This window comes from Myotis nattereri, assembly GCF_964212035.1.
Source record: "Myotis nattereri genome assembly, chromosome: 10".
NCBI lineage: Eukaryota > Metazoa > Chordata > Mammalia > Chiroptera > Vespertilionidae > Myotis > Myotis nattereri.
In genome coordinates, this window is record NC_138085.1 from 30,345,309 (window position 1) to 30,371,392 (window position 26,084).

General features: G+C 47.4%; 1 protein-coding gene across 1 annotated transcript in view; it reads right to left on the reverse strand.

Annotated features, from left to right (window-relative positions):
* Positions 1–26,084, reverse strand: part of ELMOD3 (ELMO domain containing 3) — a 30,088-nt gene continuing 4,004 nt past the window's right edge. Inside the window, exons 3-12 of the mRNA XM_081100901.1 lie at positions 24,536–24,613; positions 23,989–24,058; positions 18,942–19,010; positions 17,983–18,068; positions 16,379–16,502; positions 16,009–16,131; positions 12,738–12,868; positions 1,729–1,805; positions 1,313–1,440; positions 1–878 (exon numbers count right to left, since the gene is read on the reverse strand). Coding sequence (XP_080957027.1) covers positions 676–878; positions 1,313–1,440; positions 1,729–1,805; positions 12,738–12,868; positions 16,009–16,131; positions 16,379–16,502; positions 17,983–18,068; positions 18,942–19,010; positions 23,989–24,058; positions 24,536–24,613 — 1,089 coding nt within the window. The 3' untranslated portion in view covers positions 1–675. The remainder of the gene's footprint in view (positions 879–1,312; positions 1,441–1,728; positions 1,806–12,737; positions 12,869–16,008; positions 16,132–16,378; positions 16,503–17,982; positions 18,069–18,941; positions 19,011–23,988; positions 24,059–24,535; positions 24,614–26,084) is intronic.

A 26,084-nucleotide genomic window follows, 5' to 3' on the forward strand; every position in this document is an offset into this window, starting at 1 on the left:
TTAACCCAAAACAATTCTTTTATTCAATAACTTCCGATTTCCTCCTTCCCCCAACCAGGCTAGAAAACCATCTGTGATGGGCACCGCACAACCCCCATGGGAAGCCCGGCGGGCAGGCAGTTAGGATGGGCAGCAGTAGAGACTCGGCCAGAGGCCCTGCTCTGTCCCATAAACAGCAGGGAGGAGAGGGGATGGGACAAATGCTGGGCCAGAAGCCCCGGAGGGGTTCTTCTACTGGCCTGGTGGATGGAGGCGAGGAGGGCGGGCCCAGCTGTGGCCTCAGGCGTCTTGCTCTTGTTCATGCTGCCCCCTGTTGTCTGCTGCCACTGCCACCTCCCTTCATATTCTAACTAGACACTCTATGTCCCTGTCTGGTCCCTGTCCTATGGCCACCAGGGGTCTGAAAGCCCTACCTGGGGGCGTGTGGAACATCCTGGTGGGGCTCTCCCACCTCACGATCCATTCACTCTCACCGAGATGACCTGGAACCCAACTCAGATGACAGCAAAGGACGCAGATCTGTACGGAGTGCATCAAGTCTGACTGCCCCTGTGTCCCAATAGGAGGAGGGTCCTTGGCTTCCCCGACCAGGCCTGGGAGCTTCCACATCCCTTCTGCTGAGATGGGAAGGGGCGTGGTCCAGCCAGGCATTCCTGATATGGTTTGCTTCGGCGGTCAGACCGGCCACGTGCCTTCGGATGAGTGTGGTGGCAGGTCACACACGCCTGTGAAAGTGAGGTCCTTGGAGTGAGGGGCTGGTGCCCCACGGCACTTCTGTGCTCCCAGCAAGGAGGTCTGTCCCTTCGATACTCCAGCCAAGTAGATCTCCAGGGTCTTGAGCAGCCGCCGTGGGCTCTTCTTGGCCAACACTTCCAAGTCTGGAACAGAGAGCATTGCGAACAAAAGGCTTGAGGGGGCTCTGGATGCACAGTCCAGGGCCCAGCAGCTCTAGGGAGTACCCCCAGCCCAGGTCCTATGGAGAGAGGTGAAAGAGACCTCTAAGATGGGGAGCTCACCATGGAGGGAGATCAAGGGAACACAGGGTCCACAGGGACCACACATTCTACCTTGCCAGGACAATTGCAACTTTGAATAGTCAGTCCACTGTCGGACTCAGCTTTTGATTCAGAAAATATCACCACAGGTATAAGGGCAGAAAGGGAGGAGGGGGTGGCAGAGAAGGGAGAGCTAGCAGGCTCCAGAGGGTGGGCTGGAAGGGATCTGCAGCCAAGCCCAGTCTAGTCACCACCCTGAGATCCCTAAGCCCGGGACACCCTGGAGGAGGTAGGTCTCCCCAGAAGAAAGAGCACACCTTTGAGGACAAAGCCCGAGTCTGCAATGGTCTTCTGCTGCGTCTTCCAGACATGAGCGAGGTGGAGGAAAGTGGCAGCATAGAAGCTGTTCACCACTGGGATCACCTTCTGCTGCCGATTACACTCCCTGCAGGAAGGGAGGTGATGGACAAAGGCTGGCACCTGGGTGCCCTTCCCCACTACCCTCCCGGGGAGCCATTCCCCAGGCAGCCTTCACATCTGAGCTCAGGGTTGGGGAGGGGCTGGCAGATGGGTACTGGTGCACATGGACGTTCCCTAGTGCCGCCAGAAGCCAGCAGGTGAGGAAGGAAGCTGGAGAGAATGAGGCAGGGAGGGAGGGAACCAGGCTCTGCTGGGTCCTTCTAATCAACCTTAAGGTCGAGGGGGCAGGGGGGTGAGCAGTGGGAGGACTCACCTGGAGAGACACTCCTCTCTTAAGGCCTGGATTGCGATGCGGGTGATATTCACAGACATCAAACAGAAGGGGAATTGCTGGAATGGAAGTGGTACCAGGTCAGGGGCAACCCACGTCTTGCCGTCTGTGTTTCCCGTCTCCCACACCCAGCCTGGCCTGCGGGCAATAACAACAGTCGCAGCCCAGAGGCAGCGGCGATGTTATGGCTGCTTCCACGTAGTTTTCACAGTGATCCTTCCATCTCACAGATGAGGATACTGAAGCTTCGTGAAATACCTTAAGGCAGCGGAGCCAGGATTCTAACTGGGTTAATTCACTCCAACCTGGTTTGCATAACCCCTGGGAGAGCCCTCCCGCTTCTTCAACATCCCAACCCATGAGCTCTCTTTGGCCTTCACCAGACCTACCCATGTGCTGCCAGGGACCACATCACCCCTGGGGTTAGGATGAACATGAGACTGGGGCCCAGGTACCTAACTAACTATATAGGTTCTTAAAGTCTCTTCCCTTCCCTGGGCTTCTGGTTATTTGCTCAGAGCACTTCATCCAAAATCAGACAGAGAAGGTACAAGTGCGTAGAAAGTCAGCCTTGACCTGCTGGACACCCATCTCCCAGTAGCAGAGGCCTGAGCACTCCCGAGAGGCAGCATGGAGTCCCACCAGCACTTCACCGGGTGGGCCTCAGAATGCCCTGCAGGGCCCGCCTCAAAGCTTTGTTTTTAGAGGAGAAAATTCCTTCCTATTTAATAACCAAAACAAAACAAAACACACAAAAAAAACACAAAAGCAAAAGCAAATGAAAAACGTTTTGCAGGGAATGTGCAAATGTTACATGTTAGTTTTCACTGCTGCATGTATACAAGGGCATCCACTGAGGAGAGATCAGTGCATTCTGTAGTTTATAACAAGAGTCACAGTCTATTTATCCCATCTACTTCCCCTGAGAAAAAACTCACTACATTATGATATACTGTGCTGTCCAGTGTGGTAGCAACTAACCACATGCACCTATTTAAATTTAAATTCAAAATTAAATAAAATCTAAAATGCAACACTTTTTTAGCTCATCCTAGTGTGATTCTAAGTGCTCAGCTGCTGTAGTGGACAGTGCAGATCTAGAAGGTTCTATTGGACATCACTGCCTGACCTGTAGAGGGTCTCCTGGCCCCACCCAGCTTCTTCTCAGGGTCTTCCATGACACCTGGGTCCCAGATCTTGGCCTGGCCACCTGCTAGCTGTGTGTCCTCATTAAAGCCACCCAAACGTTGGGACTCAGCTTTCCTATCTCTCAAAATAAAAAGGGAAATGCACTTTGAGTCAACACAGCGGCTTGAGACTGCTGTCCTTAGAAAGGCCTGCATACAAGGTTAGCTCTTGGCTGGCATCTGGGCGCTTGGGTTGTGAGAGACGCCTGCCGTTCCCTCACAATGACTCACTGTGTAAACTCTGTGCAAATAATATGGTTTATGTTACACACCTGCTTCGCCTGTGACTCTGGAATTCTGATCAGTGCTACAGACGGGGCCTGCATGGCCACCCCCCTAATAAAAACCTTAGGTACTGAATTTCTAATGAGCTCCCCTGGTTGGCACCATTTTATTTGTGGAGGAATTAAGTGTGTCCTCTGTGACTCCACTGGGAGAGGACTCTTGGAAGCCTGCGCCTGGTTTCCTATGGATTTTGTCCCATGCGTTTCTTCCACGGCTGATTTTGCTCTGGCTCAACTAAATCATGGCTGTGCCTCTCTGCCAAGTCCCGTGAACCCTCCAGGGAATCACAGAACCTGGAGGTTCCTGGGGACCCTGCCCAAGTGCCATGCTGGGTGGAGTCAAGACACTAATCATTACAAAATTCTACGAGATAGGTTTCATTCTCCACAGTTGACACTTTCTATTATCCCACAACCTACCTCACAGAGTTGCTCTAAGGCAGCGATGGCAAACCTTTTGAGCTCGGCGTGTCAGCATTTTGAAAAACCCTAAATTAACTCTGGTGCCGTGTCACATATAGAAATTTTTTGATCTCTGCAACCATAGTAAAACAAAGATTTATATTTTTGACATTTTATATATTTAAATGCCATTTAACAAAGAAAAATCAACCACAAAAATGAGTTCGCGTGTCACCTCTGACACGCGTGTCATAGGTTCGCCATCACTGTTCTAAGGAGTTATTTAGATGTCATATGCAAAATACTAAGTACAGCATCAGTCTACGTAGGTGCTAACAAATGTTCATAATTATTATTTTTGCCTCGATGTGTGACTGAGGTAGCAGCAATGCATTTATTACTTCTTTCTTCTTTTTTTTTTTTAAATCCTCACCTGAGGATATGTTTTTATTGATTTTTAGAAAGGAAGAGAGGGAGAAAGAGAAACATCAATGTGAAAAACATCGATCAATTGCTTCCAGTACACGCACTGACCAGGAATCAAACATGCAACCTAGGTATGTGCCCTGACTGGAAATCGAACCCACAACCTTTTGGTGTATGAGAAAACACTCCAACCAACTGAGTCAGCTGGACAGGGGGTTATACCTTCTTGTACTGCATATTCAATTATATATACTTGCACAATATCGCCCCTTCCCTTAATTTTTTTCAGTCTAAGATAAATATGGGAACAAGAATATGGTAGCAACATAATTAAGAGAAGATATAAACCTAGTGTTCATTCACTCTCAGGAACATTCATTTAAAGCTCACTTACTAAAAAGCAGTTTTCACTGGAATTCAGACCTCAATGTCTCCGTTCCTTCAGCAGTTCTTTTGGATCTGAAAAGTGTTCCTTTGAGCTAAAATACGACAGTGAGGCTGTGTTTAGGGAACTAGCAGATAGCAGAGGAAACCAGATCTGGGCATTTTTGGGTTTCTACTTAAAGTTTCACTTCTCTTCACGCTTAAACACCTTTGAGAACTGAACAGGAAGCCCAGATGGTCTTCAGGGGCTGTGGCTGCCATGGCCCCCCTGGAGGTTCCAATCCCGTAGTTCTCTAAAATCAATAAAAACATATTAAAAAAAAAAAAAAAAGCCAGCCCTAGCCAGTTTGGCTCAGTGGATAGAGTGCCGGCCTGTGGACTGAAGGGTCCTAGGTTCGATTCTGGCCAAGGGCACATGCCGGGTTGCAGGTTCGATCCCCAGTGTGGGGCATGCAGGAGGCAGCTGATAATGATTCTCTCATCATTGATGTTTCTATCTCTCTCTCCCTCTTCCTTCCTCTATGAAATCAATAAAAAATATATTAAAAAAAAAAGCTAGATGGGATCTTAGAAGTATTTAGGCCAAACCTCATCTATAATAATCTATAATAATAAAGGCATAATATGCAAATTGACTGAACAACCGAACAGCAGAACAACTGTCTGGACGACCTTCTGGACGACCACACTATGACATGCACTGGCACCAGGCCAGCCAAGGCAGGTGCAATGCGATTGGCGGGGGGCCCCTGCCATCACCCCACAATTGCCCCAGGTCACCATCTGTGGGGCGATCGATGTGGGGGCTCTGCGATTGATCTTCCCAAAGAAGGAGGCCTAAGCCACCCTCTGCACTGCGACTAATCACAGAGCCCCGGCCGGGTGGGTGGGGCCTCGCTCTTTGGGTCGATTGATCTGGGGACCCCCGCGATCGATTGCCCCACAGAGGGAGGCCCAGGCCACTGGCCAGTGATGCTGTGGTGGGTGTGCAGGGCAGCCAGCAATCACCCTGCAGAGGGAAGCCCAGGCCAGCCAAGCAATCGGACCTCACACCTGTCACCCACAGACGGAGGTGACTGGTAGCATGGGGGGGGAGGGGAGGTGGGCAGCGCTGCACAGATGGCAAGCAGTGGCAGCGGCGGGGGTGGGGCCAGCTGCTGGCAGCCGGGAGAAGGAAAGCCCAATAGGCCTGCCCAGGCCTAGGGACCCTACCCGAGGGGTCCCGGATTGCGAGAGGGCGCAGGCTGGGCTGACAGACACCCCCACCCCCACCCCCGTGCACAATTTTGTGCATTGGGCCTCTAGTTATTTCATAAAAGAGCAAACAGAGGTTCAGAGACTTGCCTCAAATCACAGCTAAACAATAATACTGCAGAGGGAACTGGCATCTAGCGTCCTGACTCCTACACCAGCCCTCTTTTATTAAGCTGCTGTTCTTGTGGAATAAATATAAATCCCCAGTAAATGCCACAAAGGCCAGCAAGCGATATACCTCAAGACCAGATACTCATGAAGTCCCACTCTCGCCTCCTCCAGTGTTTCCTGGAATAGACAGGCATACGTAAAGCCTTAAGATATAATGAGTGTGCCCAGCTGGGTGGGTCAGTGGTTGAGCATCAACCTATGAACCAGGAGGTCACGGTTTGATTCCTGGTCAGGGCACATGCCCGCGTTGAGGTCCGGATCCCCAGTAGTGGGTGTGCAGGAGGCAGCTGATCGATGATTGTGTCTCATCATTGATGTTTCTACCTCTCTCTCCCTCTTCCTTCCCCTCTGAAATCAATAAAAATATATTTTAAAAAAGACTGAATGAGTATTTTCCCCCAAAAGATATAGAGACATATAATAAACATTAGAAATTAAAAACTGCCCAGATGGCAAGAACTGTATGATTATTTGTTTTATATTCAAGTTTTGGATTCAAAGGTATCGACCTAACTAATAGTTGTGTGTGTACACGTATGCACACAGCAACTCACACAGATATGTATTTGGTTGATTTAAAAAACATGATATATTTATATATTATACATAAGATATAAGAAATCTATTTTTTCTCATGGAAATCAAAAGTTACTTTAAAAAAATAGTTTATTGATTTTTAGAGAGAGAGGAAGGGAGAAGAGAAAACCATCAATGTGAGAGCATGACATTGATTGGCCGCCTCCCTCATGCCATGTACTGGAGATTGAGCCTGCAACCCCCAACCCGGTACATGCCCTGACCGGGAACCAAACCAGCAACTTTCAGGGCACAGGATGACACCCAACCAACTGAACCACACTGGCCAGGGCCAAAACTTACTTTGATAACCCTCACTAAATGACTAATGTGCTGGGTACTTTACATAGTTTATCTGCAACTTAGCATAATTTTACAGGGTTGGAATTATGTTCACATGTTACAAAGGAAAAGACTGAGGTCTTGAGAATTAGGATTAATATGGCCAATACATTTTGCAACTCAGGCCTGCCCAACTCTAGCCTTCTAAGATAAAATGATCTGATTAACATGCTGCAGGTCTGATCTTCAGCCACTCATTCTCAGGCACCTCTCCCTCGGGCAGCATAAAAGCAGACCACCTTCCTGCTTCTGTAAAGGGCTCCTGAAGACCTTTCCTATCAGAGTCGGGAGTGAACCAGCAACACATATAACAAGCTCTGTCCACTGAGAGAGCCTACAAGTAGTGAGATCTTAATAGCAGTGAGAAAGTCTACTGCTCAGATCTTGGCTTCTAAATATCATTCTCCAATTAAAGGAACAGGAGCTCCTTGAAGAAGTGGTCGATTCCAGGGATAGAAATTATGCAGGGAAAACACAAGCCGAACCAAGATCATCTGTTGGTGTCTAGAAAAATAAAAGTTCTCAAAAAAGGATAGGGCATGTTCAAAGGGCACAGGTGCCACCCTAAAAGAACTCTCAAAATGGCCAAAGATGGGACAAGTTGAGCACCAAAATAAAGGATAATATTTGGTTATAATTCATAGAATAAAATAAGTATCCATGAGTCCACACTGATGTAAAAAGTAGCTGAGTAAATAAACAGAGAGCACAGACAATTCCTTCTTGCAAAATTTATTAATTCTGTAAGAATTAATAAATGTAGAATGAATGAGGGAAACAGAAAGTCAGCATTAGAACTAAGTTTGAGGACTGGCCGATGTGGCTCAGTTGGTTGAGTGTCATCCCATGCACCAAGAAGTCGCCAGTCCGTTTCCCAGTGAGGGCACATACCTGGGTTGCAGGTGGGGGTGCGAGGCAGCCAATCAATGTTTCTCTCTCATCAACATTTCTCTCTCTCTCTCAGTTCCTCTCTCTCTAAAGAACAAAAAAATCAACAGAACAAAGTTTGAGGAGAAACAGGATATCTGCATAGTTTCAAAGTGTCTTCCTCAACATTGTTATTAATGACAAAGGGAGAAATAGTCACTTCATCATGGAGAAACCCAGCAGATATCACCTCAACCACGTGTTCAAGGTGGGCCTCACCAGCAGTGAGACACGTTGGCATTCTGTGTTCCTGATATGAGGCACGAGAAGGCCACATCACTTCTGTGGTGTCCTTACCAAAAATGCATAACCCTCCAACTTGCTCTTAGCTTTCCATTACAGCTGATGGCCACTCTACTTTTCCTGCTGCTCAAATAAAAGTCATCATTGAGCCCAGCCAGCATGGCTCAATGAGCGTTGACATATGCTCGGGTTGTGTGCTCAATCCCCAGTAGGGGGCATGCAGGAGGCAGCCAATCAATGATTCTCTCTGATCATAGATGTTTTTATCTCTCACTCTCCCTTCCTCTCTGAAATCAATAAAAATATATTTTAAAAAAATCATCATTGACTCCTCTCTTTTTCTTTTTTTTTTTTTAAATATATTTTATTGATTTTTTACAGAGAGGAAGGGAGAGAGATAGAGAGTTAGAAACATCGATGAGAGAGAAACATCGATCAGCTGCCTCCTGCACATCCCCCACCGGGGATATGCCCGCAACCCAGGCACATGCCCTTGACCGGAATCGAACCTGGGACCCTTCAGCCCGCAGGCCGACGCCCCATCCACTGAGCCAAACCGGCTTCGGCCTCTCTTTTTCTTATACTCATATTCTATCCATCAGAAAAATATGCTGGCTCTACTCTCTTAAGTCCATACGCTCAAGATTCTATATCCGTGGAGAAACCAAGATGGCGGCATAGGCAAACACCTGAAATTGCTGCCTCGCACAACCACTTCAAAAATACAACTAAAAGACAAAACGGACATTATCCAGAACCACAGGAAGGCTGGCTGAGTGGAAATTCTACAACTAGAAGGAAAGAGAAAAGCACACTGAGATTCAGAGGAGGTGCAGAAGTAAAGTACAGAGATACGGAGGCGCACATGGAAAGGGCTGGCAACTGAGGACGCGATTGTCTTTTTCAATCAGGAGGGAGACACACACTCCCACTCTGAACTCCAGTTCCGGACGAGTCTCTGGGGACCCAGACTCATACGGGGAGAAACTGGACTGTCTGGCATCAGGCGAAACTCGAGGGCGGCTTTCTCTTAGAGGTGCTTGCAGTGATTACTACGGGACACTGAGACCCGGGGCCTCTTAGGGCAGGACTGAGGAGTAGCCATAGCTGTTTGCTCCGCCCTGTTGATTCCCTGAGACCCCACCCCACCCAACCTGTGTGCAGAGGCTTTTGCATATGAATGACCTGGCCCTTTGAGATCTAAAATTACCTAACAAACTGCAGCTGGGTCAGAGAGACCAGAACATCCAAAAGAAGGTCCAAGGCCCCACAGCAGCTTGCATTGCTTCACAGCTGGGCCTCATCTGGGCACCTCCAAATCCCAAACAAAGAAGAGGAATCTGTAGATCTCTCCGTAGCTCCTGCTGGGTAGCCTCAGACAGAGGTTAAATTAGCACCTCCTTAGAGATCCAAGTGCCAGTGTACCCGGTGGTCAGAGTGGGACCATCCAGATTACAACTCCTCAGATCCATAAGGGACACACTCAGGGGGCAGACTCAGTGAGCACCACAGCCCCACTGAAGGAAGTCTTGCCCCATAAGGGTGTCTCCAGGACAGAAGTTCTCCCACCATAGACACAGTTGATTCTCACAGCCAATTGGCCTGAAGGTCAATTCCTCCCAGTGATACCAACTACAATCAAGGCTTAACTACAACAAGACTGTGCACAAAGCCCACAAACAGCTGCACCAAGAGTGTCCACCTCAGGTAATTGGGGAGGTTGAGCTACTAGGCCCTAAAGGACACCTAGCACAGAAAGCTACTCTATCAACACAGGGAAGCATAAAAAATGCAGAGATGCCAAAACCGGTTTGGCTCGGTGGATAGAGCGTTGGCCTGTGGACTGAAGGGTCCCAGGTTCGATACCGGTCAAGGGCATATACCTTGGTTGCAGGCACATCCCCAGTAGGAGGTGTGCAGGAGGCAGCTGGTCGATGTTTCTCTCTCATCGATGTTTCTAACGCTCTATCCCTCTCCCTTCCACTCTGTAAAAAATCAATAAAAATATATTTAAAAAAATAAGATTTAAAAAAAAATGCAGAGACAAAGAAACAGGTCACAAATGACAGAAATGGAGGAAAGCAAACTACTGGATATAGAGTTCAAAACCACACTTATAAGGTTTTTCAAGAATTTTCTAGAAACCGCCGATAAATTTAGTGAGACCCTCAATAAATCTAGTGAGACCCTCAAGGTTATGAAAAAGGACCAAATAGAAATTAAGCATACACTGACTGAAATAAAGAATATTATACAGAGATCCAACAGCAGACTAGAGGATCGCAAGAATCAAGTCAAAGATTTGAAATACGAAGAAGTAAAAAACACCCAACCGGAAAAGCAAAAAGCAAAAAGAATCCAAAAATATGAAGACAGTGTAAGGAGCCTCTGGGACAACTTCAAGCGAACCAACATCCGAATTATAGGGGTGCCAGAAGAAAAGAGAGTGAGCAAGATATTGAAAACCTATTTGAAGAAATAATGACAGAAAACTTCCCCTACCTGGTAAAAGAAATAGACTTACAAGTCCAGGAGTCGCAGAGAACCCCAAACAAAAGGAATCCAAAGAGGACCACACCAAGACACATCATAATTAAAATGCCAAGAGCAAAAGACAAAGAGAGAATCTTAAAAGCAGCAAGAGAAAAAAAGTCAGTTACCTACAAGGGAGTACCCATACGACTGTCAGCTGATTTCTCAACAGAAACTATGCAGGCCAGAAGCGAGTGGCAAGAAATATTCAAAGTGATGAATAGCAAGAACCTAGAACCAAGATTACTTTATCCAGCAAAGCTATCATTCAGAATTAAAGGTCAGATAAAGAGCTTCACAGATAAGAAAAAGCTAAAGGAGTTCATCACCACCAAACCAGAATTATATGAAATTTTGAAAGGTATTCTTTAAGAAGAGGAAGAAGAAGAAAAAGGTAAAGATAAAAATTATGAACAACAAGTGCATATCTATCAACAAGTGAATCTAAAAATCAAGTAAATAAAAAAATCTGATGAACAGAATAAACTGGTGAATATAATAGAATCAAGGGCATAGAAAGGGAGTGGACTGACAATTCTCGGGGGGAAAGGGGTGTGGGAGGTGCAGGAAGAGACTGGACAAAAATCATACACCTATGGATGAGGACAGTGGGGGTGTGGTAAGGGCAGAGGGTGGGGTGGGAACTAGGTGGAGGGGAGCTATGGGGGGAAAAAGAGGAACAACTGTAATAATCTGAACAATAAAGATTTAATTAAAAAAAGATTCTATATCCGGCATCTGAACACTTCACTCCACCTCATCTGAGAAGACCCTCCACACCACCATCATCTACAACTTGATTGTAAAGCCCTAGACCAGAGATTTTCAACCTCTTCATCTTGTGGCGCACATAAACTAATTACTAAAATTCTGCAGCACACCAAAAAATATATTACTGCACTGTTTGCCGATCTGACAAAGGTATAGTTTTGATTTATTCACACCAAATGGCTATTGTTGTGTTGGCTGTTGTCATTTTTTTTTTTTTTGAGAACCTAAGGAAAAAGAGTCAGTGCCCCTGACTAAATAGGTATGACATGTTTTAAAAATTCTTGTGGCATATCAGTTAAAAATTGCTGCCCTAGACTATTCTCCGCCTGGTAGGATCCATTTAAACCTTTCAAGTTGGATCGTGTACTCCAGGCTGCTGAAAACCCTCTTTTTGCTTAGAGTAAAATCAAAAGCCCTCATCGTACCTACCAGGCACTACGCCATCTGGTCCCTATTACCCTCTGACCTCCTTTCCTCCTGCCCTCCCTTCCTCCTTCCGCTCCAGCCAGCTCCCCTGCTATTCCTTCACATGCAGACACTCCCTCCTCAGGACTTGTGCTGTAGCTGTTCCCTCTGTGTGGAATGCTCTTCCCCCAGAAACCAGCTTGGCTAACATCCTCACCTCTTCAAGGCTTGGTTTGGGTCTTGCCCTCTCATGGGAGCTACCTTGACCATCCCCTAAAATACTGTAACCCCCTCCCCACATTCTTCAAACCTTACCCCACCTGTGGCTTTTCCTTAGCACATGCATCACCTTCTAACATGTCCTATCATTAGTGTATGTATTATGCTTACTGTCTTGTCTTCTCTGCTGGAAGGATCTTTTTTTGTTTTGCTCACTGATGTATCTCAAGTTTCAAGAAAAATAACTAGCACAGGAGGTGGCTGAATAAATATTTGTTTAGTGAATGAATTCCAGGTCCCACAAATCTGAGCGATGCATGGCAAGAAACGGGTCAAATTCATTTTCTAAAATGGAGGGACTACCTACTGCCTTTTACTAACTGGGAAAACCATCAAACCCAACCCCAGAGAGCAGACCCGGACAGAGACTGAGGGCTGCAAAAGCCACTTCTGGCCTGTCAGTAACTCCTGACCCTCAGAGGCAAACCTTCTCTGGGGCACACAAGGCGACTCTTTTCCTTCAGACTCAGGGATTTCCCTGGGAGGGTGGCGAGTCACTTCGTGCTTTTGTACATTATCTCCTTTAATTTTTCCGACTACCCCGCTGAAGTTTCCATGATTTCCACTCTACAGATGAGGAAACTGAGGCTCTGGGGAATTGAGGCAATGCTTGAGACTCATGCTAATGAGTGCTAGAGCTCAGATCCCAGCACTGACAGGGAAAGACCAATCCTGGTTTGCCCCAGTTGTCCTAAGAGCCCTCAGCAATGAGAGATTTACCTGGGAGGCCCGCCTGGCTGCTCAAAGAGCCCTGAGCCCAGGTCCTAGCTCCACAGCCCTCTCCGCTGGCTTCCCACCAAAGGCCCACCTGGATATGGTGATGAGACAGGCGGAAAATCTCCTGGGCCATCAGCAAGGTCTTTGAGTCCATCACCAGGTACAGCAGATGCAGGAGGGCAAGGAAGCCCGCTCCTCTAAGGTCTGTGGCTGGATTTGCTCCTATAGCAGAAACCAGGAGGAAGTAGAGGGTGATGAGACCAATACTTAATGAAATGCCTGCTGCCGGGAGCGTCAATGACTTAGTTATAGACCAAGTGGAGAGCCTAGACCAGCCGTGGGCAAACTTTTTGACTCGAGGGCCACAATGGGTTCTTAAACTGGACCGGAGGGCCAGAACAAAAGCATGGATGGAGTGTTTGTGTGAACTAATATAAATTCAAAGTAAACATCATTACATAAAAGGGTACAGTCTTTTTTTTTTTTAGTTTTATTCATTTCAAATGAGCCGGATCCGGCCCGCGGGCAGTAGTTTGCCTGCGGCTGGCCTAGACTGTAACAAGACCCCCCTTAGCAGGGCAGTCAGAGAAGTGGGGCTTCATCCTTTCCTGGTGCTAAGGAGCCCCCTCCCTCTGGTTGCACTGGAAGTGAAGTGGACATCAGTGGAGGCCACACGGGAACAGTAATGAGGCACCTCTGCCCTTCCCAGCCAGTGGTACCAGTGGAGGTCAAGTGGGGTAACTGGGTTCCCACCCCATCTGACAGTAATGAGGTCACAGCCTCCTCCCCCAACTGGCTCAGTATCAGAGGAGGCCTGCTAAAATAGAAGACTTAAAGAAGACCCAGAGTCTCATTACACAATAAAAAAATCATTTGTTGCACAAAGAAAATCACAATTTGGATGAGAAAAGGCAATCACTAAATAGCAACACCAGATAAAGGTTTTTAAGCAGCTGCTGTAGGCAGAATAATGGCCCCTCCAAAACCGTCCCTGCTCTAATCCCCACAACCTATGTATATGTAATGTTGCAGGCCAAAGGGGAATTAAGATTGCAGATAGAATTAAGGTTGCTAATTAGCAGATAAGAAAATTACCCTGAATTATCTTGAAGGGCCCAAGGTAAAAAGTGAAAGAGGGAGGCAGAAACAGAGTCAGAAAAAGATGTGAGAATAGAATCGGGCTCAGAGAGATGCTATGAAGGAGGAATGCAGGCAGCCTCTAGAACAGCGGTTCTCAACCTGTGGGTCGCGACCCCTTTGGGGGTCGAACGACCCTTTCACAGGGGTCGCCTAAGACCATCGGAAAACACGTATATAATTACATATTGTTTTTGTGATTAATCACTATGCTTTAATTATGTTCAATCTGTAACAATGAAAATACATCCTGCATATCAGATATTTACATTACGATTCATAACAGTAGCAGAATTACAGTTATGAAATAGCAACGAAAATAATTTTGTGGTTGGGGGTCACCACAACATGAAGGAGCTGTATTAAAGGGTCGTGGCATTAGGAAGGTTGAGGACCACTGCTCTAGAAGGTGAAAAAGACAAGGAAACAGTCTCTCTCCTGAAGCCCAAAAAGAGTGCAGCTCTGCTGTCCCCTTGATCTTACCCCAGTGAGACCTGGTTCAGATTTCCGAACGACAGAACTCCCCTATTTGTGTTGTTATAGCTACTAAACCTTTGATAAGCAATTACTAACATACTTAGAAAAGAAATGAAAGTCTCAGTAAAGAAATATAACTAAAATTAAAAACCCATTGGATGGGCTCAACGGCAGAATAGCTATAACAGGAAAAGAATCAGTGACCTTGAAGATGGAACAATTTAAATTACAAAATCTGAACAACGAGGGGAAAAACAAAACAAAATGAGGAGCACTTCAGAGATCCATGAGCTATAGACAGAGCCTGTGGAGCAATAACAAAAGACCTAGCATTTGTGCCATCAGAGTCCCACGGGAGAGGACAAAGTGTGGGGCTGAAAAAAGTACTCAAAAGTCATAATGAGTGGATATATATCAAATTTGGCAAAAGACATAAACCTACAGATCCAAGAAGCTGAGTAAACCCCAAATGGAATAAGGTGAAAGATATCCACACCAAGATACCTCATAATCAAAACGCTGCAAACGAGAGACCAAAAAATAAAAATCTGGAAAACAGAGAGAGAGAAAAACAACCCCTTAACTATCAGGGAGAAATAATTCAAATGACAGTAGCTTGCTGGCTGGTGTTGCTCAGTGAACTGAACTAGGAGGTCATGGCTCAATTCCTGGTCAGGGAACATGCCCGGTTGCGGGCTCGATACCCAGTAGGGGGCATGAAGGAGGTAGCAGATGGATGATTCTCTTTCATCATTGATATTTCTATCTCTCTCTCCCTCTCCCTTCCTCTTTCTGAAATCAATAAAAACGTATTTTTAAAAATGACAGTGCTTTCTCATCAGAAACCATGAAGCCCAAAAGGCAGAAGCACATTTACCAAGTGCTGAAAAAGAACTGTCAACATGGAATTCAATGTCCAGGAAAATTATCCTTCAGGAGTAAAGGGGAAATCAAGTCATCCTCAGACGGCTTGTTCCTCTCATTGTTCAGATTAGGTAAGAGAATTTATTACCTGTAGACCTAGATAAGAAAATGCCTAAAGGATGTTTTGAAACAGAAATGAAATGATAAAAGGAATCGTGGAATATCAAAAGGAAAAAAGAACAATGGAAAAGTAAATACACTGGATTTTGCTTCTCCTCTTGAGATTCTTAAGTTGTTTAACGGTTGAAACAAAAATCAAACATTCATATGATTTTCAGTGTTTATAGAGGACATATTTAAGACAATTATACATGAGGGAAGATGGACTTAAACATGTTGTCAACACCAACAGACTGTCAATTAATTATGGGTATATAAAGTTTCCTTTTAAAATTAAGATTTTTTTCCTATTCTATACAAGTGTAATTTGGTATGATTTTGAAAAAAGAGTAGCACAATCCAAAAGCAGGTGAAATAATTTTGTTTCACTCAAAAAATAAAACAAACTTTTCATCAATATTAGTGGCAAAGAGGAAAAAGAAAAAACCAGATTCCAAATCATATCACTCAGTGGTTTCCACCCCAGCGTGTTTGACGATGGTCTGCCCGGCCACGAGTGAGCGTTTCTCCTGCCACTCTCTTCTCACATCAGCCACGCTGTTTCTCTGACAGAGGCAAACAACCTTCATGCCAGGGCCTTTGCATTTGCTCTACCCTCTTCCTGGAAGGCTTTCCCAGATACCCCCCTGCATGGTGCTGGGCTCTCTTTCTAGCCCTGGAATCAGGGGTCCAAGAAAAGAAGATGAACCATTCCTCTCTCTTACCCTGAAAGCCCAGATCTTCCCAGTGATCTCCGTGGAGGGCACAGTCAAACTTGGAGCCGGTCAGCTTCTTATAGATGGTCTTGAGGACTCGGCCATGTGTTGGGTCTCGGCTATCCAGGCCACCTGCCCCAAAACACACCCATGTTTCTGTTGGATTGCCCTTCAAGGGAAGACTAAGTGCTTCTCAAGATAGATCCAGACTGTACTCAAGACACCCTGTTCTCCCAGACTTCTACCTCTCAGTCCCTGCTCCCACATCAACATGGAAAATGCAAGACCCTTGGGTGAGGCTTAGTCACAGGGTGGGCAAGCAGTGCTCTCTGCCTGACCTCATGCAGCACCTGCTCTGTGGCAGCACCAGTGCACTCACACTGAGCAATGGTCAGGACCAAGTCCCTTTCTTCACGGAGGCCCCGGTGGAGCTTTGGAGGCCCGAAGAGGCAGTGCCGGAGGGCGGCAAGCCCAGTCCTTCGAATTGTTGGCTGGATTCTTTTCTGGGGAGAAAGTTGCAGGTAATGGGTAGCATGCTAGGTCCACCTGCTTTCATGAACTTATCATTAGGCTGAGCACAGGGACTGTTCTTACAGAAAGACATAGTTCCCCCAATTAAGTGGCTGGTCTCTGGGCCAGGGAAAGGGGGCAGACGCTGTGAAGCATCTGTGGGATCTCTGGAGACAGGCTCTCCAAGCTCTTAAGTCCTTTGTAAACAGAGAGACATGTCCCCAAGCATTATCAGTCATGTACATTTGGTCCTTCGGGCTCTTCCAGAACTAGCTATTCCATTGACTGTCAAGGAGGCTGGCTGTGGGGACTCCCCCAGGTGGTCTCACAAAAACACCACACCAGGTTTCCTAGCAGGGCTGCTTCTGCATAGCCTTTGTATGCCTGCCTCTGTCTCTCTCCATAAAGCACCTAATTTATAAAGTCTAGCACCACTCTCAAATTCCAGGATGAGACAGCCAGTGGGGATAGAAGTTGAGTGGAGACTTTTTTGGAGCTGGATACCCTGAGGGGAGCTAAAGTCTTCTGCTACCACCACAACCAGCACTTCCTAAACCAGGTCATGCTGACTTCTCATTGCTCGGGGCCACTGCCAGGGACTTAGAACAAACTGATCTGGGGAGCTTCTGGCAACCTGATTCCTATCTTCGCAGCCTCTCTATTGAGCCAGGTTTTAGGTACAAGATCTGAAATCACATTCCTCTAAACTTACTACTATCACTCAAGATGCCCCAGAAAGCTTGCCAGCTTTTATTCTCAATACTAGAGGCCCAGTGCACGAAATTTCATGCACTGTGGGGGTGGGGGGTGTCCCTCAGCCCGGCCTGCACCCTCTCGCAATCTAGGACCCCCTGCACCCTTTTGCAGTCTAGGACCACTGCTGCGCTCGCCAGCCATGAGTCTGGCTTCTGGCTGAGCAGCGCTCCCCCTGTGGGAGTGCACTGACCACCAGGGGAAGCTCCTGTGTTGAGCATCTGCCCCCTGGTGGTCAGTGTGCATCATAGCGACCAGTCCTTCCACCGTTCAGTAGATTTGCATATTACCTTTTATTATACAGGATTCTTTCTTCTTCCAATCTTACATATTTTTAAAATTCCCAGATAGCTTCTAATACCTTGAGAGAATGGAAGATTTTCCTACATTAGCCATTAATTACTCAGCTCTGGACAGGCTGCCTTGCTTCCTCAAGGAACTACCTAGCACTTGATTCCAGACCTCCCATCGCTAAGAGGGAAGAGCAGGGAGCAGCTACATGGACCTCTGGGGCACAGGCCCAGAAAGGCCATAGGGGCCCTGCATGCAACAAGGGTCTTTGGCAGCCACGACCCTGTACCCCAAGATCTTTCTAGGTGAGATAGGACCCTCAACTAGAAGCTTCCATCTGCTTGACCAGTGCCCTGTCCTGGTGGGTTAGAAACCTGGCTCCTGGGAAGAAGTGCTTTGCTGGAGATCCCAAACGTCCCTATGTCATACCTTGAAGGAGGAGAGGTCGATGGTCTGGAAATGCTGCAGGGCCTCACTGAAGGAGATTAGCTGTGCAGGCTGGTCTGTCTGGCTTCCTGTGGCCAAAGGGAAGAGGCAGAAACCCCAGGGTTTGTAACAGTAGTCAGTGTCAGCAGCCATTCACTGAGGCCTTCCAGTTGTCACCTCTAAGCTCAGATTCCAGCTGTAAACATCAGACACCCAAAGCTGCTGGATCAACTTCCCTTCCACACCAGGCTGGTCAGAGGCTTGCAAGCGATCTATGCAGTGAGTAGGGATACATCTGCCCCTCAGGGGCTCCCTAAATTCCACTCATCTGGGAGGGGGTGTCACTGACTGGAGTAGGCACACACATAAGAGTGTGCCAGTTTTGCTTAGGGGTATTTCCTAATTCCTACTTTGACCCTTCTCATACCCTACATACGAAGGGCCCTCTCTCCATCCTTTGTTCCAGTCCACAGGGAATTAACTTGCCAGTTAACAGTAACATCTCTCCCATATGGTCCTAGTTCTGCTGTCCTGGAGCTCTCAGAAAGACATGAGAGACGATTTTTATCAAGCTCAGAGCCTTCCAGAAGATGGCTTCAGCCCCCAACTCCAGGGATTTCCTTGTACAGTGAACAACCTGCTCAGCCTTATGCAGCGGCCCCGGCTGCCCGCCTCCATCCTCCTGCTAACCTCATCTCCCTACAGAAGCTGACCATGCCAAGGTCCTCCCTGACTTCTCTCAGGGCTGGGTAGGTGGCAGCCCTTTCCCCAGGGCATTCATTCCCATTTCTCCCAGAAAGTCGTCTTTAGATTTGGAGTTTTTATTTTACTGCACACAGCCAAAATAGGACCATTCAGGAACTGTCCTCTAATCTCAGAGCCACAGAAACATTAGCCCCAGGTGTGGACAGTGCCTTTACCAGCAGCAGACTGTGTGGCGATAGTGCTATTCTTGCAGTTACCTGTCTCTGGCTGGATGTTCTGCACGGCTTCCCATTCTTCCTGGGCTCTGAGCACCTCGGGGCTCACAACTGCAACGGTAAGAAAAGGAGACCCTCTGAGCTCAGGGTGGTCTGGATCACCGTCAGCCCCAGCCCTGGGTCCCGTTGCCCTCAGATACCCTCTTTACGAGGCTGCCAGGGTGAGCTTTCGGAAAGGCAGACCTGGCGTCCCACCCTGGCTCCCCTGGTCAAAACCCTCCATGGATCCTCCATAACTCTCAAGGTAAACCTCAACTCTTTAGCATAGCATCTAAGTACTCTCACAATCTGGACCCTCTGTACCTAACTCTGCTGTAGGGCGTAAAGGATACCTAAAGTTTCTCTATACTTCCCACCTTCAGTGCCGTGGCACGGACTGCTCTCCCTCTGCCGACAGTCAGCAAGCCCCGTCAATTGCAACCCCTTCTGGTGTAACTCCTTCTCATCCTTCAGTTAATTCTGATTATCACCCTCACCTGGATGCTTTATCAGTGTGGGACCATCTTTCCCACTGCACTGGGAGCTACATGAGAGCGGGGCTCTCCAGAACCTAGAACAGTGCCTGACACATAACATGTGCTCAATATTTGATGAATGAATAAAGCATGGTAAGGGGGGGTTGGGGGGGGGGAGGAGAAGAAAAAAACCCAGCAGGATTGGTTCTCTATAGCCACTTCATGGCCCTTTTCTCCAAACCACAGCTGCCACTCTCTGGCCCAAATTTCTAGTAGCATCCTGTCACTGGTTTTTCCCATTTGCTATGGAGGACATCAACAAATAGTGGTAAGGATGAAGAGACTGCAGTTAAATACCAAACACTGTGATCCCTCCAGCCTCAGTGGTAAAAGCAGTTTAGGACAATTCCTCTCTGCCTTGAACTCATGGCTGAGGACATCACGTGACAAACCTGGTTTGAAAGTATACTTGCAAATTAAGTAAAATTCTATCAAGAACTCAAAACACTAGTGGATAATGAGGAAGAGCAAGCGGCTGGGAAGCAGGAGCAGATGGTTGCTAAAAGCACACTCTAGTGCAGCCGCGGGCAAACTACCACGGATCCGGCCCGTTTGAAATGAATAAAACTATTGAAAAAAAAGACCGTACCCTTTTATGTAATGATGTTTACTTTGAATTTATATTAGTTCACACAAACACTCCATCCATGCTTTTGTTCCGGCCCTCTGGTCCAGTTTAAGAACCCATTGTGGCCCTCGAGTCAAAAAGTTTGCCCACCCCTGCTCTAGTGGTTCTTAATCTTGGCTGCACATTAGAATCACCTGGGAATCTTTTTAAAATCCTGATTTCTGGGCCCCATCCTCTGGAAATTCTGTTTCTTTGTTACGGGTTGGGGCCACAACATTAGTAACAAAGAAACAGAATTTCTGGAGGATGAGGCCCAGAAATCAGGATTTTAAAAAGATTCCCAGGTGATTCTAATGTGCAGCCAAGGTTGAGAACCACTGCTTTAGAGCAGGGGTCCTCAAACTTTTTAAAGAGGGGGCCAGTTCACTGTCCCTCAGACCGTTGGAGGGCCGGACTATAGTTTTAAAAAAAACTATGAACAAATTCCTATGCACACTGCACATATCTTATTTTGAAGTAAAAAAACAAAACGGGAACAAATACAGTATTTGTATTTGCATGTGGCCCGCGGGCCATAGTTTGAGGACCCCTGCTCTAGAGCCTATTGCTGGTGAACAGTTCATCTCCACCACTTATTAGCTGTTCTTTGGGCCAATTACTTAACCATTGGTAATCACTCATGGGACTACTATGGGGATGATGTAACTCTTCGACCTCTTCGGGGAATATGTGGCCCAAAGGTAAGTGCTCAATACATGTTAGCTAATACTATGGACACAGTCGTGGGCTTGGGACCAGCAGGGCAGTGAAGTGGTGGCAGATGAGATAGGTCTGGGGTCCTGAATGTCTGGAACTCTGGGAAACTCAATCTTGCCAGTCCCAAACTGTGGACAGGGCAGCAGACACAGAACCTCAGGGCTTCCAAGCTGGATAACTTCAACAGAATACAGAATACTCAACCATGGACTGTAAAAAAACAAACAAAAAACCCCTTTGCCCTGGCTGGTGTGCTCAATGGTTAGGGAAACCAGCGTATGCACCAAAGGGTTGCACGTTCAGTTCCTAGTCAAGGGCACATACCTAGGTTGTAAATTGGTGTGTCTCTTGCACATCTATGTCCGTCTCCCTTCCTCCCTCCCTTCCATTCTCTCTAAAAATCATTGGAAAACATATCCTCTGGTGAGGATTAACAAAAAAACAACAACAACCCCAGAAAAAAGTGTGGGGCAAAAGTAGGTTTATAATTGTAAGTATGCAAAACAAAGTTTATACTTGTATTATTATTTACCAACTAGAGGCCTGGTGCATGGATTCGTGCACCAGTGGGGCCCCTCAGCCTGGCCTGCGGGGATTAGGCCAAAACCAGCTCTCTGACATCCCCCGAGGCGTCCCAGATTGCAAGAGGGCACACACAGGCCAGGCCGAGGGCCTCTAGCATGCATATAAGATCTTTAGTTAATCTCTTCCTGCCCTCCTCCCTCTGAAATTCATCAGTCTGTTCCATGTTTCCATGCCTGTAGTTTCCGCTCCTGTATTAAATGTCTGTCCCCTGGTGGCCAGTGCGCATCATAGCTACCAGCCAGTTGGCCAGTCACTTAGGCTTTTCTATATATAGACTAGAGGCCCGGTGCACGAAATTCGTGCATGGGTAGGGCCCCTAGGCCTAGCTGGTGATCAGGGCCAATTGGGGCCTGCCGGCTGCCAGCTGGGGCCTCCCTTCATTCCATACTGCCTCCTGGTGGTCAGCGCACATCATAGCGAGCAACCGAACTCCTGGTCTCCTGGTTGAACTCTCGAGGGGACAATATGCATATTAGGCTTTTATATATATAGATTATTGTATTATTTTCCATATGAACAACTGTAAACTTACTTTTGCCCACCCAGTAATGTAGGAAAGAACCATGTAAAGCAGATAAAATAGGATGCTTTTTCAAAGTCCTTTTGCATATACTGTCTTATTTCATTACTAGAGGCCCGGTGCACAAAAATTTGTGCACTCGGGGGGGGGGGGGAGGGTGGTCCCTCAGCCCGCCTGTGCCCTCTCGCAGTCTGGGACCCCTTGGGAGATAACGACCTGCTGGCTTAGGCCTGCTCCCGGGTGGCAGAGGGCAGGCCCAATCCCTAGGTGCAGCCCCTGGTTGGGCTCAGAGCAGGGCCGATTGGGGAGTTGGGGCACCGCCCCCTGTCATGCACAGAGCAGGGCAGATTGGGAGGTTGCGATGCCACCCTCAGTCACGCTCAGGGTAGGGCCGATTGGGGGGTTGGGGCACCGCCCCGTCACACTCAAGGCAGAGTCGATGGGTAGGTTGTGGCGCCACCCCGTCACGCACAGAGCAGGGCCAATCAGGGGGTTGGGGCGCTGCCCCCTGTCATGCACAGAGCAGGGCCGATCAGGGGGTTGAGGAGCTCCCCCCTGTCACTCACAAAGTAGGGCCAATAGGGGAGTTGGCACACCGCCTCCTGTCACACACAGAGCAGGGCGGACCAGGGGGTTGGGGCTCCGCCCTCTATCACCCACAGAGCAGGGCCAATCAGGGGGTTGGGGCACCGCCACTGTCACACTCAGGGCAGGGCCGATGGGGAGGTTATGGCTCTACCCCATCACACACAGAGCAGGGCCAGTAGGGGGTGGGGGGGGTTGGGGCACCGCCCTCTATCACCCACAGAGCAGGGCCGATCAGGGGGTTGGGGCACCTTCACCTGTCACGAACAGAGCAGGGCCGGTAGGGAGATTGTGGCCCCGCCCCCTGGCACACACAGAGCAGGGCCCGTGGCGGGGGGGGGGGGGCGGGGGGGTTGGGGTGCCGCACCCTGTCACACACAGAGCAGGGCCGATCAGGGGGTTTGGGTGCTGCCCCCTGTCATGCTGATCCCGGTGCTGGGAGGCATATTACCCTTTTACTATATAGAGTAGAGGCCTGGTGCACGGGTGGGTGCCGGCTGGTTTGCCCTGAAGGGTGTCCTGGATCAGGGTGGGGGTCCCCACTGGGGTGCCTGGCCAGTCTGGGTGAGGGGCTGAGGGCTGTTTTCAGGCTGGGGGTGACTGAAGCTCCCAACCGCTCGCTCCTTTTTTCTTTTTAATTCTGTGCCAGCTTTAGCTTGAGGCTTGGCTCCAGCTCTTAGGCCTCCGCTGCTGAAAGTAGGTTTCTGGCCTTTGCTTACAATGTTACGATTCTGCTGGCTGAAGTCCAGCGGTATTCCTTACAATGTTTCTTAAACTGCCGGCTCAGAGGCCTGCAGCTGCAGGCGGGAAACGTTGGAGTCCTCCGTCACTGAGGCAAGCAAGCCTCATGTTAGTTTCAAGCTGCCTGGCTGCCGGCCGCCATCTTGGCTGACAGTTAATTTGCATATCTCGCTGATTAGCCAATGAAAAGGGTAGCGGTTGTACGCCAATTACCATGTTTCTCTTTTATTAGTGTAGATCATAATATCCTTTTTTAAAAAATATATTTTATTGATTTTTTACAGAGAGGAAGGGAGAGGGATAGAAATTTAGAAACATCGATGAGAGAGAAACATCGATCAGCTGCCTCTTGCACACTCCCTACTGGGTGTGTGCCTGCAACCAAGGTACAAGCCCTTGGCCGGAATCGAACCTGGGACCCTTAAGACCGTAGGCCGACGCTCTATCCACTGAGCCAAACCAGTCAGGGCCGTAATATCCTTTTGAGGATAAAGGAGGTTTTAATATTTCTACTGTAGACACAGAGATTATATGATTTGCCCAAAGGCACACAGTCAGTCACTAGCAGGGCTATTGGGGCTAGATTATAACTCAGATCTTGTGACTCCTCCAGTGTTGATTCTAATTTTCCTTGGATAATGATAAATCTGCAAAATTCTGTAGGACAAGTAGTGAGAAATTCAAATGATGAAAAGCAGATCCATGGGCAGCTCTGACTTGGGCCCCACCCAGGCTCTAAGGGCCCTGAAGGGGACTTACCACCTGGCGCCCATCCATTAGCTTCTGTTGTCAGGGCCCGGAGGAGGCTGTGGTTCTTCAACTCCGAGATCTGCAGGGCAGTGATCTTTAGTGTAAGGGTAGATCCATGTCCCCCCCAACCCCACCCATGGTACTGAATATCCTTGAAACTGGAGGCCAGAAGGAGCTGGTCTACCTTGATGGGTTGATTAAAGCCAATCTTAAAGAGAGGCACCTGGAAAGCTCCAACTCTGATGCACAAGTTGAGTGATGTGGGGACGTGTACACCTTCCACGAATAGTAAACAACCAAAATCCACACAATTCAATGAGACTGTGGTGAGCCTTTGGTATTCCCATTGCACTTTATATTTTGCTTCACTACAGCAATAATCTTACTAGACAGAGGTTGTTTTTTGCTTGTTTGTGCCCCACCCCTCTTCCCCTCAGTATGAGCTCCTGGAGGGCAGGGTCTATGCCATCCTGTGACATGGGCTCCTGGCACCACCTAATGGCATGCAACAAACACTTGTATTGGCGGGAGGTACTAAAGTGTGTGCAATATGTACAGGAATTCCCCTGAAAGCCAGAAGAGCACTGCTGTCCTTGTCGTTTGGTGGAGAGTTCCCAGCAGACACACTTTCGACCTGAAAGACAAACCAGAGTCACTCTCCCAGGCACATGTCAGCCCCAAAGATGACAGCTTAAATGTCACACTTTTCCCACCACACACACACACACATATGGATGGACTCCTAAGAAGTTAACTATGAGAAATACTATAAGGGAAAGCTTCTGTTTAATCTATTGTTAAGGAAAACTGCGAAAAGCTGAATTAATGTTATCTCAAAAATCTTACACAGATTTCCTGGCTATTAAAGGTCTCTGAATAAGTGAAGTTCAGTGAGGCAGTTCCCTCACTTTTGGCCTTTCCGCTCAGCCAAACCTGTCCCCTATGAGAGCTTAAAAAAACACACCTGACAAACTTCTTGCAATTCATACCATCTGAATAGCATTAATTTGCCTCATAAAGAAGAATAAGAAAGTGCTTTATGGACAATATGGGACAATCTTCATGACATATTAAGTGAAAAAGCAAGGACAGATTATACACTGTTTTACTATTTATATTTAAAAATAATACATAATCATATTTGCTTGTCTGCAGAGACTATTTCCAGAAGTGGTACGTTTGCCTCCAACAGAAAAACTGGTGGCCAGGGGACAAGGGTAGAAGGCAATTTTAAAAATATATATATTTTTATTGATTTCAGAGAGGAAGGGAGAGGGAGAAAGTGATAGAAACATCAATGATGAGAGAGAATCATTGATCGGCTGCCTCCTCCACACCCCCTATTGGGAATTGAGCCCATAACCTGGGCATGTGCCCTTGACCGGAATCGAACCCAGAACCCTCCAGTTCAGAGGCTGACATTCTATCCACTGAGCCAAACCAGCTAGGGCAGCAATTTTTGTTGTTGTTGTTGTTGTTAAGCCTTACCCAAGGATATTTTTCCACTGATTTTTTGAGAGTGGAAAGGAGGAGGAGAGACAGAGAGAAACATCAATGTGAGAGAGACACATCAATTGGTTGCCTCCCACATATGCGCCCTGACCAGGGCCAGGGATCAAGCCACAACCGGTATGTGCCTTTGACTGGAATTGAACCCGGGACCCTTCAGTCAGCAGGCTGACACTCTATCCACTGAGCCAAATCAGCTAGGACTAGCAGGCAATTTTTTCATAGCATATACTCTGTATGTTTTTAATTTTGAATTATGTGAATGGATTATTTTCTGTAGAATAAATAAAAAATAATAAAGGAAAATGATTAATAAAGGAATCACTGCTGAAGTCAAAGCCCTATAATCCTAGATTATCCCACTACTCTAATCCCTCCTATGTATTTTTGCTAATACTCCTTAAAATCAGATTTGATTTTTTTTTATCCCTGGGAGATGAGAATGGACGCCCTAACACACAACTGAGCCAACTCCTCCATAACTGGCCTCTTGATGCCTAAGTACTAGTATTTTCCACGTCAATCCAATGAACACACTATTGCAATTACTCTCACTTCTATTTCTGGGGTCATGTGATTTTCCTCTAGAATACACA